Consider the following 15063-nt stretch of genomic DNA (forward strand, 5'->3'; position numbering starts at 1 on the left):
TAATAATACTCTTATACTAATCCTATAATATCCCCTGCAGTGTGCCTGCCCATGCACTGCTGTCTCTGTTTACAATGTTAAATGCCGTGTGTATTTAAAATAAATATTTAAAATAACTAAATATATGGTTTCTTCATAATCAATAACCACAGGTGGGTGAATCAAGCAAAGCTCTCAAATGTTTTGAATTGCCGGCACGCGGCGGAGAAAGGGTTAAGAGTCACATGGTAGCGGGTGGTATTATCAGCCCTGGGCTGTAAAAAAAAAAAAAAAAAAGTGTAAGTGAAGGAAAAAAACCTTTAGGAGAACAAAGAAGTCAGAGTCTATTTAAAGAGACGTAGCCCCGGATTCTGCAGCCGTGTGACTCCCGGCTTTGCTCACCGCTCCTCCTGCGCCACATCCAGCCCGCCTGTGCACCAGCACGGCTCCTGACGGGGCGAGGATGCGGACTTCTCTGGCCGTGTGCTGCTGCGTCTTTGCACTACATTGCCTGCAGAGTACACTTTGTCTTCCAGTGCGGGGATCCAGCAGGTACAAAGCACCGGTGAGTTTGAGGACACTCGTTTTTCAAACTTGTTGCAAAGCAGAAAAAACGTAGGCCTACCAATAGTCTACTTTGTTTATGTTTTGGGTTTGGTTTAACGTGTTGCACGCATGGGGAATGATTTATTATTTTGCATGTTTTATGGAATCTGCAGTGTTGACTTTCTCCATTCTTTCTGCCGCTACAAGGGTCCCCCCCACCCCCTAAACACACACAGGGCACACACATGCACACACGTTTTCAACTGTTTTCCTTTGCAAACTTTGGAGCCGAATGAATCTTTTTTTGCTGCAGAAAAAGACACCGATGTACATTTGTGTATTAAGAATTAATTTTAGTTTTAAGAAGTTCTTTTCTAAAGCAAAATGTGCACCTAACAACGCTCACAACCGCACTGAATACACACTATTTCCTCTGAATCATCTGGACAATTGGCGCTTATGTTGTAATTAAGAAAATGTTTAGTTTTAAACACAGGAGCTGGCCTGTCACTGTAATTAGCCCGGAAGCTGCTCTTACGTGCAAAACAATACTATCATTACTCTTTATTTTTGTGTCTGCTCAGCAGTAGGATTCATGACTTTGCGGCCACCACCTGACGTGCTCTCCATTCCGTGCATGCAGCATGACAGCGGAGTGTTTTGGTTTTGCTTCAGTGCACCCAGCTCAGATTTCTGGCTAGGCGAGAGAGAAAGAGAGGTTGCTGAGTTCCCCTCCTCTGCAGGGCAGGAAGCAGTAATAACAGGTCTTAGGGGCATTTTGTCAACAACACCATAAAAGACAGGGGTCCAGGACCAGCATATGGACCCGTAATGACGGCGACAGTGGCACGCGTTACACATATAGGACAGCCATGTGTTTCGGTGGCTTTTTTTTTAATCTCTCTGACATATTTACCTGCCCTGACAGCGATGTTTGTGTGTAACAGAGGAAACATGTCCTCCTTGAGCTCCTACTGCAGGAACTAGGAGAGGTTTTTGAGACTTTGGCCATGTGTCTGTTTGTCTTCGGACAGAATGTGTCACTGAAAAAGCGTCATTGCAAGATCCAGTCACTAAACTTTTTTTAGTTTAAGTTAAGATCAAAAAAGAAAATGGACAACCTCCGAAACTTAATAGAGAGGCGAAGTCCCGCCCATCTACTTCCGACCCATCGGACCTTATTTCGGAAAAAGTATAGAGGTTTCTCAATACTCTAATTTCCCCTCCTCTCTCCTCGGTTCCCCTCCTCACGGCCCCTACACACGACGGCGTGCGTTGCCGCTTCAACGCTTCTGCCCATTCACTTTGAATGGGGTGACGTCGCGATTCGCCGAACTGCATTGTGGGAGCAAAGCGTAGCTTTTCTCGCGGTGCTCGCTGCAAAAGTAGAGCAATGTTCTACTTTTGACGCCTCGACGGAGGCGTCAGCCAATCAAATCCTGTTTATGCAAATCTGCCAGTACAAGCGCTAGCCAATAAACCCGCGTGTATGCTGGGAGAGCCATACCGCAGTTCATTTCCTCATATGCCCAAAAATGTAGGAGAAAATAATCGTAGTGGTAGTGAATCACCCAGTGCTTTATGATCAGTCCCTGTTCACCTACCGGGATACAAACCGGAGGAGCCAGGCATGGAGGGAGGTGGCAGAGACAGTGGGTGAAACTGGTAGGTTTTCGCCTGTTTGGAGAGTTTATATCCAGTGTACTTAATTTGAATGGACAGCTAGCAGGCATAGACAGTATTTAGCCAGCATGGAATGTTGCGTAAAATAGCACCATAGACATTAATGTCATAAATGTTCATCATATAAAGTCTGAGATGAAAAACCTTTTATGCAATTGAAAGGAGAGATTCATGTGATTGGTTGTTGGTCGCGTTGCTCGCGTAAACTCCCCAAGCTCAAGACACGCCCACCGCCAAGCGGCAACGCACGCCGCGTGTGTAGGGGCCGTCAGTCCTCCGCTCGCATCTCCTGTGGGCGGGACTAACGGTACGTCCACACAGCGGCTTTGGAAAAAGCTTGCCGGCAGGCGTGTCTGAAGCTCGACCAAGAACCAATCACATGAATCTCCCGCCCCTGACACACAAGCAGCGAATTGATTGGCTGGAGCTTGTACTGGCATATGATTTGATTGGCTGACGCTTCAACCGAAAGCTTCAGAAGATTAAAAAGTTGAACATTGCTCAACTTCTGAAGCCTGAGATGCCTGGAAATCTCCGCTTCCCACAATGCAGTTCGGCTAAAAGTGAGGCAAAGTGACGTCACCCCATTCAAAGTGAATGGGCAGAAGCGTTGGAAGATTTTTTTAACTCTGCTGTGTGGACGTACCGTAAGTCTCGAGGATAGGAGTCGAGGAGGGGAAATTAGAGTATTGAGAAACCTCTCTTGTATTTGAAGTCGATGGGGAGAGAAAGATTATTCTTTCGATCCGTTTGAATGTGCCACGAATTACACACATGATGTTTGTCAATCTTACAAATAATTTCCATATAAAAAAAAGTCACAGTTTGTCATAAAACTGTTGAAATATAAGACTATGAAAAATACGCGACTAGAAAGACTACAAATCCCAGAATCCCGGTCCCGCATGCTGGCTCTTACGGAACCGACTAACTCCCATTTTGTGTATGTACAGCTCTCAACATGCCCAGAGTTGTAGTGATTTTCACCTCTTTTAATACTTTTCGCCTCATTCTGAAAGAAAGAAGTGAAATGTGCCAACGTGACAGCCATCTTGGTGTGTGGTGCGAGACGGGAGATGTAGTTCATTCAGCGATTTCACACCAAAAAAAAGTGTTACTTCACAGTTTTACGACACATTTTAATTGTTTTGACTTACAAAAATATATTTTAAATTGACAAACATCATGTGTGTAATTCGTGGCACAATTCAAACGGTATCGAAAGATAATCTTTCTCTCGCCATTGACTTCAATACATAATTTTTCCGGAATAAGGTCCCATGGAGGTCCCCCGGAAAGGGAGGGACTTCACCTCTCTATGCCCCCACTTTACACCCCTGGTTATATTTGTCAACTCAACACTTTACAGAAGTGTAGTTGGAATCAAAATAAAGATGTCTGAAGTTGGTTGTGTTCCGAGAAAAATACCCAGAAGTAAGAGTGTATGCTTGACCCTATCACTATATATTCGATAGTATTTAAAGTAAGATTCATTCATGCCCTTTAGCAACCCCGACCACATGCTGCTCTTTATGTAATATGTTTCTATACAATTTGTATATGCTGTACATCTGGATGCCTTGTATGCTCTCTTCCACTGTATCATATGATTACTTCCTGAAGCATAACCCATATTTACAGAGATGGCTGGTTTAGAATGCATGCTTTTTCCACAGGAATGTCTTGTTTACAGGTACACGGGAAAAATAAGAGATTTTTCAAAACAGAAGGGCAACTCAGATAAGCAGTTACGGAGTAGAATGTGGTGGTTACTTGGAATACTTCTGAGAAGGGTGCAAGTGTTGATTTTGTAGGGAGGGTTGCAAGTTGTTTTGAAAGGCTGAAGCATCAACCAATCCCACAGGCAGAGCTGTTTAGAGCACAGATGCAAAGGGGATGGTGATGTACTTACATTTGTCAGACAAATCACGCAAAATTCAATTCTATCATCAGAAATGCAGCAGTGAGTGTTGCTCTTACCCTAAAGTTGAACGAACAAATTCCTGACAGTATAAAACACTATTAAACTCTGCACAAACCAGAATGTGGTACGGAAAATTCTGCTGCTTGACCGTGTTGTAGAAGCTTGGTCTAGCTAGTAAGAAAAATGCTCTAGCTAGTGCTAACTGCCAACGAGTGAGCTATGTTTGAGACAAGCTAGCAAGAGCGTCAGAGTCATGCCATGAACAGGGTGTTTGAAGGAGGATAAGGACTCCTACCTTTCAGTGGAGCACTTTATACTCCAGTGAAAGAACGGTTATATTGAAATGGATGGTACAAAATAGCTAATAGGGTATTGCAGTGTAAGAAGTGAGAATTGCACATTTTCATCATGTTGAGCGTAAAGTTGGGTATCCTACACACAAACAATATTGACACCATTACCCGTACCGGGATTTTGAAACTTTCAGGTGCTCTACTATCTTTATATTAATAGATACAGTAGTATCTGTCCTGGCATCCTGCAGCCTGTCAGTCCAACCCAGTCTCACGGCATTTCGTGTTATAGTCACAACATTTAAACCATTGATTCGTGTTCACCAACACGATTTTCCCCTTTTTGTCCGTGTCACACAAAATCAAAAACGTACACATGGCTGCTTAGCATGCAAAATGACGTCATTCTGCATGGTAGCCATGTGCTTTCGTGTTATCGGCTGAATCTTTATTTATTGATTAGATCACCTGATAGTGTTCAAGACAGCGTATATGTCTGAACTCGACCCTTAGAGTAATGTGTTATGGAGCCTTCTCTTCAATATTGTTTCCACATAACGAGCATTTTGCGCTGCTCTTTTCCAATGTGGAAGCAGAATGTGTGAAAGCATACAGCAGATGCGGGGTGTGTCTCTAGACATCTTTAGACTGGAATAGCGGGGCCCAGTACGTGAACTCGCCTCGCAGGTGCACACGCCAGGATAGAGGACATCAGACTCCAGAGAAAAACTAGCTCGAGTCCGGGTCCAAGTCAGAGTGTCAATGTAAGAGTCGAGTCCGAGTCATCGTGGGGGGAAAAATTCACGAGTCCTAGTCCAAGTCGGCGTACGCGATAATTCACGAGTCCGAGTCCAAGTCATCGTGCGCGAGAATTCACGAGTCCAAGTCCGAGTCGCGTCAATCAGTGTGCGAATCCGAGTCGAGTCACGAGTCCCGAAAATCGGCACTCAAGTCCGAGTCCAGGACTCGAGTACTCCATCTCTGATTAGTTGGTACTAACTACATTTGCTTGGTAGCCCTTGAAAGTTCTGACTTCAGTATCCAAGCACTGTCCACATTGAAAAAACTGAAACGTTGATTGCAAATGTATTATGTCAACACATTTCAGATAACTGTATTAGATTAGTTGAAAGCAATAATATTAAGTTGAACCTAATATTTTGTATTAAAACGTAATATTATGGCTTTCAACTAACTTAATACAGTTATGTGAAATCTGTTGACATTATACATTTAATTAGAGTCAACGTTTCCTTTTTTTCAGTGCAGAACATACTCTAGAGGGGGGGTTACACGTGCAGAGCGACCTCAATTGACCCTGGTTATTATGACTGTTGATAATAAGAAAGTCAGAGGTACTGCAAAAAGCGACAGGACAAACAAACACTGGACTTTCCACCAAGAGACTGTTGTTCATGTCCAGTGTGAAACCAAAAGTCAATATAAACAAATGTTCCCTTTTTCACTTAGATAACCTACCTAATCTATGAAACTCAAAGATACTTGCTTTAACCTACACTCCTTATCTTTTCCTAAATATATCCAAGCAGGAATATACCATATTTAAATGTTGTCACATATGTTTATCAACCACCTGTTGAAATTGGTCTGCCCTAAGCTTTGAAAAATGCTGCTTGAGGGTAACCCAGTCCGTTAATAAGTTGAGAGTAAGAACATGTTGGTGGGTCAAATCCTGTGGTCTTTGGTCAAAACAGACAAAAAAAGAGACAAACATCATGCAAAAAGAACTGTTCCACCTTCTATTGCTCCATGAAATAGCCTAGTTCTTTGAGATGAAAGTTCATAGAGAAAAAAGCAAGCAGATGAGTTTTGAACGCACCAAGACATTACAAATGGGCCCCTTTTTTATGGCCCCTTAAATACTGAATTGTATAATGTTAAACATTTGAGAAAAAGCATAGGGAAATTTAGAACTTCCATATAACATTTAATGTGAAACATATTTTCTGTTCTGATCCTGGCATAACTATCAGTTAGAGTGCTTCCTTTGTGTTGATTCATTGGTACTCCATGTTTTTGCATACTTGAAATACTTTTCCAGAGTTGAATCCACACTAATCAGAAGCCAGGCAATTGTGGTGTTATGACATGTCTTTGTCGACAGAGTGATTATCAGTCGAGTTGAAAACCCGGTTTCTACACGTCAAAAATGACTCTACTTGCAACACATTATCAGAATTGTGTTGCACCTGTGTTGACAACTTTGTTATGTCTGCCGGTCATTTCACTGGAAAGTCTAATCTGTAGTTTTGTCAATTTGTTGACAAAAGAGTGAGTGATTACACAGGCCCCAACAGGCCTCAGTGTCTGTGGCATTCAGGGCAGTAGGATTCACAGATTGCCTGCTTCTCTCCGGAGTGAAGAGGGGGAGCTAGCAGCAAACTGTTTTTGTCAATAAACCCTGAGCCCCTTGGTTCTCTGTTCTGTTTGGCGATTTTTTTCTAGCCAAGCGATTGGTCTGGACACCGTGAGAGCAAAGGTGACATCAGAGCGTTCCCATCGAGTAGATCTAGGTCACAGCTGCGCCGGGCTGTGAGTGGCGGATGAGAAACAACAGGGGGGGATGCAGTTAAGAGGCACATGCACCCCTTCAGCATAAAGTTAATCAGATGCTTCAGAGCTATTCTGTTTCCTTCACTACAAGGTGAGAGGAGGGGATGTATTCACAGTTCAAGTGATTCTGCTGGGTGAGTTTGGCATGATGGCGTTGGTACTTGTATTTATTAAGTGCACATCACTAAGTTTCTCGATGATTAGTTTGCACTAATTAATTCACAGCACATATCATGATTCAAACAAAGATGGGAACTATAGAAGTTAGAAGGTTGCAATATTTTAATCTTCAGTGTTTACACAGGATTAGGAGTAGTAAGATGGGTGGACACCCGACCCTCTAGGGTTTCCGAGGGTATGCCTACAATAAAATTGTCCTTATTTAAATGCATCATTTTGGTGCACTTTGAGAGCAAAATTAAGAGGCTAGAATATATTTATGCTAAGACTAGCATTAAACAAAAAGTACAGGTGAAGCTGATTATGATCAGTTCTTGAGGTATTGCTACAGGTAGGGTCCACCCTCGTTAGCTCGAGTGCCAACTGAATGGGACAGTGTATTAGCTGGTGTGCTAATATCTCTATCAAAACTAATTTCGAAAAACCTCAAAAAAACGGCTATAAGCTCCAGTCAATGGTGAAGTCCTGAGAGTTGAAGCATATCAAGCTATCTAGCGCCATGCGACAGAATGATGAATGTTAAAATAGTTCCAGTCTATGGACAGTTAAGCTGAGCCTAATAAACATGTTGAGATATGCTCCGAAGCGAGAAGAGGTGTGTGAATGGCGCTGCTTTGTAGCACAAGTAAGTTCAAGGGTAGGTGGATTCCCTGACAATGATGTCATGATCACCAGCCAATCAGCATTGGCATAATGAGATTGATGCTTCTGAGGGATACGTGGTGAGAAGCATCCCATAGTGAGACACCTACACTCTAAAAACGAATTCAGGCGACCTTTCAACTCCACTTAATTAAATGCATGGTTGCAAGATCGGACTTCGGACTACAATTTTCCCGGGTCGCCGAGGATGCTGGCGTTGTTTGTTCGCCGCTCCTCTGCCCCAAATATTGTTCTTTAGTCCAGATTAGAACCTCTCCTGTCTGGCTCTATACTTTTGAAACGTCAGTCATCAGCAAAAATAGCAGCATCTCTATATCGAATCGACACAGATCTTTGTGTTGTCATCTTCTACCTGCTGGCTCTTTCCTGCTCATCGGTCCCTAGCCCGTTAGCTAGCTAGCATTATCGGACCTAGCAGGCTGCTACCTAGATGCTCCTCGGCTCCCTGAAGTCTGCCGAGCTAACAATTCTGTCTCCACCCCAACTCCACCCCAACTCAACCCCAACTCCAGCCTAACTCCACCCTAACTCCGCGGCTCGTGTGGGTCTTCCCATCCCGCTGCGATCAGCCGGCTTCCCCGCTGACATCGTCTCTCCCTGCCGCCTACAGCCGGTGGCTATCAAGCTAGCTAACAAGCTAGTAGGCTGGTCACCCGGCTCCGACTCTGCACCAGGCTGTCAGCCCCTCCTACGATTCTCCTCCGGAAACCACTGGAATCATTCTCCTGATATGCTATGGATTATCACTCTCATTTTATCTGGACTCACACCGCTCCTTCTTCCACGGTCATCCGGCTCCTGGTCTCTGCTGCCCGGGTCCCCAGCATTAGCTAGCTCCGTGCTAGCGCCACTTCACGGGATCATGCCGCCGCTCTACTCCCTGTCAGATCTCCACTCCTTTAATAACCGCCTGCCTCCGGACTGCATGGACATCCTCGCAGATAATGAGATACTCCGCAAACGCCGTCCTCCACACAGAGGCTTTTATTTCATTCCACGTCTCCACACTCCATCCCGTCCATTCGGTCCTGTCACACGCCCACACTACGCCATCACAACAAAAAACACGTGAATCTGACCAATCTCCTTCCACTCCCCCGGTCCACACAACCCCCCCCAATGCAACGTCACCTCAGAGCAGCCCTGCTCAACACACGCTCCATCCACAATAAAAGCCACATTCTGAATGAATTCATTAAAGACAATAACCTGGACTTTCTGTATCTGACCGAAACATGGCAAAAGCCCCTGGACTATTTTTCTTTAAATCAAATCACCCCAGCAGGATTCACATACATTGACAAACCTCGCCCACAAGGGCAGGGTGGTGGTATAGCTGCTATTATCAGAAAGGAAATAAAAGCTACCATAATCCCCATCCCTGATGCTTCTTCATTTGAACACCTGATCTTTAAACTCTCTGGTCCCACTCCCCTGGTCACAGCCATCATCTACCGTCCCCCGAAGCCAAACCCCTCCTTTCTCTCCGACCTCTCTGACATTCTCACTCAGCTTTCTGCCATATCCCCATCTGTTCTCCTCTTTGGTGATTTTAACATTCATATTGACGACCCGACCTGCAAATATGCCTCTGAATTTAAGGAAACCCTTCATTGCTGCAACTTCTCTCAACACATCAACTTCCCAACACACAGCCGTGGTCACATCCTGGACTTGGTCTGCTCCACTGGTCTCACCATCCATCACCTGTCCAGCCTCAATCTCCACGTCTCTGATCACCTGGCCATCATCATGGACATCAACATCCCCATCCCCGCCCAAAAGCAAAAACGCACAATAACCTACAGACACCTCAAATCCATCTCACCTTCAGCAATCACTGCCTCCATTACCTGCAAGATGTCTGTCTCCCCCCCCCCACTTTCTGAAAACCTATCTGAACTTGTGGACTATTATAACAGCACCCTCTCCTTCTGTCTCAATGAACTGGCCCCCACAAAAACTAAAAATGTCTCTTTCATACACTCCGCCCCCTGGTATACCCCCGAACTCCGCCAAATGAAATCAAGGAAACGTCAACTTGAACGCCAACACAAGAAAACCACACTAACAGTCCATCTTCAAATCTACAAAGACTATCTCCAGCAGTACAGTAATGCACTCAAAGCAGCCCGGTCTAATTACTACTCACAACTCATTCAGTCTGGCTCCAGCAACCCCAAGCGTCTCTTCTCCACCATCAGCAAACTTCTCAAACCCTGTGACAACGCCACCTCGTCCTTCACCACCGAACAGTGCAACTCCTTCCTTTCGTTTTTCCAAACCAAAATCAGCAACATTTACAGCAATCTGACACCCTCATCAGCACCCCCCACCTCCTCTCCTGGCTCCCCCCCTTCACCTCACAGCCCCTGTCCCACTTCTCCCCTGTGACCCCCATGCAACTGTCCCACTTCATGACTGGAATTAACTCCACCTGCACACTTGACCCAATGCCCTCCAAATTTGTTAAAGAGAGCCTCCCTGCCATGTCCCAGCTCATCGCCACCATCAATTAACTCCTCCCTCAGATCTGGATCAGTTCCCCCTCTCTCAAACTGGCTGCTGTCACACCCATTCTCAAAAGACCTGGACTCACACCTGACATCATGTCCAACTTCCGGCCCATCTCAAATCTCCCCTTTCTGTCAAAAATACTTGAACGTGTCATTGCCTCACAACTAAAATCCCACCTCAGCTCCAATGACCTCTTTGAGCCATTTCAATCCGGTTTCCGATCAAACACAGCACAGAAACAGCTCTTCTGAAAATCACAAACGACCTCCTCCTCTCCTCTGACTCCGGCAAACCTGAACATCCTCATCCTCCTCGACCTCACCGCAGCATTCGACACCATCAACCACACCATCCTGCTGTCCCTCCTCGAATCATCACTCAACATCACTGACACTGCACTCTCCTGGCTGAAATCCTACCTCACCGACAGACATCAGTTTATCAACATCAACAACTGCACCCCTTCCACTGCTCCTCTGTCCCAAGGCGTCCCCCAGGGTTCGGTGCTTGGCCCCCCTCTTCATCCTTTACATGCTCCCCCTTGGCAAAATAATTTGTCGCCACAACCTTCAATTTCACTGCTACGCCGATGACATCCAACTTTATATCTCAACAAAAACCATCACCCCCACAACACTCCACTCTCACCAACTGTCTCTCAGAAATAAAAGCATGGATGCAAACAAACTATCTCCAACTGAACAGTGCCAAATCAGACATCATCATCATCGGCCCCCACCCGTATCAAGACATCCAGAATTTCAACTTCACATTGACAGCCACACTCTATCTCCCCCCCTCACATCCGCAACCTCGGAGTCATTTTCGACAGTCAGCTCAAATTCAACCACCACATTAAATCACATCACCAGGACCGCCTTTTTCCACCTCAAAAACATTGCCCGTCTCCGCCCATCACTCTCCTCCTCTGCTGCTGAAACCCTGATTCATGCATTCATCACTTCACGACTCGACTACTGCAATAGCATCCTCTATGGCATCCATCCAAACTCCTCAAATAAACTCCAACATATCCAGACTCTGCTGCCCGCCTCCTCACCCACAGCCGCTCCGATACCACATCACTCTCATCCTCCAGAACTCCCACTGGCTCCCGTCCGTCAAAGAATCCACTTCAAAGTCCTCTCATTACTTACAAAGCCCAACAACCAGGCCCTATCACCTCACAGACATGCTGCACCATCACACTCTTCGGCGTGCCTCCGCTCATCAGAAGCCAACCTCCGTATTCCATCCAACCGCACCAATCACCGACCTGGGGGACAGAGCCTTCTCCGTTGCTGGCCCATGCATCTTGGAACTCACTCCACACCCATAGAGACTGCACTGACCTCACCACCTTCAAAAAAACTCACAAAACTCACCTCTTCAATCTGCTTTTAATGGTGATTGTTTTTGTATTATTTGACTTTAACTTTAACTATATATTATTTGTGATCTTTCTTCTCTTTTCTTTTTTCTACACATATTATCTGTAAAGCGTCTTGAGCACCTGTAAAAGCGCTAACAAATTAAATCTATTGATTATTATTATTATTATAGGAGAGTACAAACTTCAACGTGACTATGCTCAGTATGTCATTCAGTACTAAAGCACCGCATATAGCGGTCAGTAGGAAGAATAAACGATAGTTACGCATCTAACTACTGCTCGTATGAATACTGGCAACGCCACAGAGTTTAACCTGGTCACTGAATCTCATGTTTACTGCAGATGTCATAAACTGACTCGTTTGAAAACCTGAACTTATGCTTCGGAGTTATTACAAGGTACATTTGTGTCAACTCTCTAATAACCTTTCTAAACAATAAAACATTCTGATAGATAAAGTGCATTGACCAACAACCGTACTAAAGTTCAACATTAAATGACCATTTAAAATAACAGCCTCATGCTTTCCATATCCTGATTGAAAAGATAAAATACATCATGTTGCATAGGCCACTGTTGATCAACGCGATTCCGTAGCCGTATTGCATTCCGAGTTCAGCTATCGTCCACGTCTAGCTCTAACGCTGAGCACGAGAGTTTGCATGAGGTGATTACTAGGCTGACGTGCAGTGCAAGGAGTGGAAATGAACACATAATTTATAAAAAATTTGGTACGTTTTTCTGCAAGTGTATGTCAACACTAAGGTTTCTTTTTTATCTACAAGCTACAAACTTTTTGTTTCTTCTGTGCGATACAAATTAGTTCACAATTCACGTGCATACTAGTATACAAGTGGTAAAATTTAGTTCCATGTTACAGGCTATTTACAAGATGTAAATGTATACACATCACTCAGATTTCTTTTCCACCGTTCTTACATCAGGTTTCACCACACTCTCAGATATTTTGCACCATCTACATTCAACAAATTCTGAACACATTATCCATTCTTCACGTGGCTGGTGACAGATTGTGTCAGATTACGTGCGATAATCGCTGCAGTGTTGCTGGCAGCTTGTGCGCCTGCTTGCACACTTGTTTAATCATGATGGTTTTAATATCCAAATTTGACAGCCATGAGCTTAAACAGCAGGCTCTAGGAAGAACTGTGCAGTACTTATCGGCAAATGTCGCGCCGACGTCTGCATGTCAAGGGTCCGAGACAACAACCGGACAGCACATTACTCCAAAATTTCAAAAAAAATTATATATATATTAATATTTTTTAAGTGAAACATCCGGGAGCTTTTCAGAAAACATCCGGGGCTTGAGCCCAAGTACCAGCGCACCCCACTGATACAGCAATGGGTCTTGCCGTTCTTTCGCTCCGTCCTGATGAAGGAACCAGGAGGGGATCAGTTAGCTACCTAGCTAGTAGAAGCCGTTTAGTTAGCATACAGCCCGGCTTAGCCTTGTCATTTTTTATTAGCCTTAACATGGAAGTAAACATTAAGTAGACCAAAATGTTAAACAGTAAGAGATAGTCATATTTCGGAACCCTTTGAAGAGTACTGTCACACCGGTGGGTGACATTCTATATAATATACACTATTTAAGACGGGGGAGAAACACTAACGCTACATTAAGCATCGGCAATCTTTTTCAACGTTCATGCTATCTGCACAAATGGTTATATTAAACATTAAAAAGATCAAGCATTCAAGACAATCAAGGAAGGGGCAGGCAGGGCAGCTTTGCATGACATTCTTCTGGACGTGGTTTGCCATTGTGTGATAGTGGGGTAGCAATCCCTTTTTTGACCAGACAGTAGTGACGGCCATCTGATGACAGCGTGTGTTGTTGTGCAAGAGATGTAGTTCATTGAGAGGTTTCACAACAAAAAACGTGTTTGGGCTTCAAAAGTTTTACACACAGTTTTTTTAGTTTTGACTGCAAAAATTAATCTTTTAAATTGACAAACATCAATATGGTGTAATTCGTTGCAGCATTAACGGGATCGAAAGTAATCCTTTCCTCTCCATGACTTCAATACATATTTTTCCGAAATAAGGTCGCCATGGAGCTCCCCGGAGGGGAGGGACTTCGGCCATCTATAGGTGTTCAGTGGAGTCCATTGTTATGCTGTGTGTGTGTGGTTTGCCCCCCGCGCGTATGGTGCGTAATTAGTAATCGGACAGTGCACTACGGGTTTCCCGATCTGCCGCGCCTGCCCCTACCTCTCCAGTGCGCATGTGCGAGATGGTCCGCGCATATTGGACACTCACTCCGTACGGCAACGCCAAGTAGGACACTTGACAACAGTGGCTTTTGGCTAAGCACAAAAGAAAACTCCGAGAGAGATGAGTTACTTGTATTACAAGCGTGACTTCACTATTTTTAACACTCGTTTTTATTGGGTTCTTTTATTGGGGTTAAGTACATTGTCAGAATAAGTGAGAAATGGATTTTAACTTCTGTAGACAGGGCATATGCCATTACATTGTTTGCATACATTGCAACAGTACAAATGTATACAGTATGACAGCTGTCTAACAGAAGTTAAAGGGTTGGGTTAGGTTGTCAAAATACGGCGGACATCTCGGCCAATGCGCACTGCAGATAAGGGGCAGGCTGGCAGACGGGTAGCGACAGACAGGCACCTCAGCACCCCCACCTCAAAATACTCTTCCGTGGCGCTTTCTGCTCCTGTCCACAATAGTACCAATCATTAACGCAGCACTAATCATAAACAATAATCTGGGCCAATGATTTGAGGTGGATGTGAGGCCGAAAGAGGATTTTTGTGGTTCCTGAGTAGGTTATAAATACGCTGAGATCAATTATAATTAGTAATCATAATTTATTGCCAGTACAAAGAACAAGGAATACAAATAAATTTGGCCCTTGGTGTACAGTGTACAGTTACATAACACTAAAGGAAAAGAAAAAACTAAAAGGAAAAACATTACATTGAGATGAGAATGTTGACACGAACATTTTAAATAAACAAATACAGTACAGTAATGAAAAATACTGACCACAATGCATGAAAGCTATTTTTGAAATTTTAGCGATTTTAAAGAAAAAAAGAAGGCTGTGGGCTGATTTAAAAAAAAAAAAAACAAGATAAGCTTTCATAGAGAGATGCAGTTCTTTTTATACGATCATTGTGGAGTTACTTTTAAACAAGAGCTAATCGGGAGTTATCACTACAATAACATTCATTTATAGTTTTCAATTACAGTGGATCTTGGAACAAAAAGGCAATGACAGTAATCCAATAAAAACATGCATTATGTGAACTATATAT

At 44.0% G+C, this 15063-nt stretch overlaps 2 protein-coding genes across 2 annotated transcripts in view; both read left to right on the forward strand.

Moving 5' to 3' along the window:
- Positions 1 to 317: 317 nt before the first annotated feature.
- LOC104949787 (stromelysin-3-like) overlaps positions 318 to 15063 on the forward strand; it is a 38317-nt gene continuing 23571 nt past the window's right edge. Inside the window, exon 1 of the mRNA XM_010776192.1 lies at positions 318 to 544. Coding sequence (XP_010774494.1) covers positions 443 to 544 — 102 coding nt within the window. The 5' untranslated portion in view covers positions 318 to 442. The remainder of the gene's footprint in view (positions 545 to 15063) is intronic.
- Positions 8568 to 10370, forward strand: LOC104949780 (uncharacterized). Its single transcript, XM_010776183.1, has 2 exons — positions 8568 to 9830; positions 9980 to 10370. The coding sequence occupies exons 1-2, from the start codon at positions 8962 to 8964 to the stop codon at positions 9981 to 9983; spliced, it is 873 nt and encodes a 290-aa protein (XP_010774485.1). The 5' UTR covers positions 8568 to 8961; the 3' UTR covers positions 9984 to 10370.

The sequence above is a fragment of the Notothenia coriiceps genome, unplaced genomic scaffold (genome assembly GCF_000735185.1).
Source record: "Notothenia coriiceps isolate Sejong01 unplaced genomic scaffold, NC01 NC01_scaffold00016819, whole genome shotgun sequence".
In the NCBI taxonomy this organism is placed as follows: Eukaryota; Metazoa; Chordata; class Actinopteri; order Perciformes; family Nototheniidae; genus Notothenia; species Notothenia coriiceps.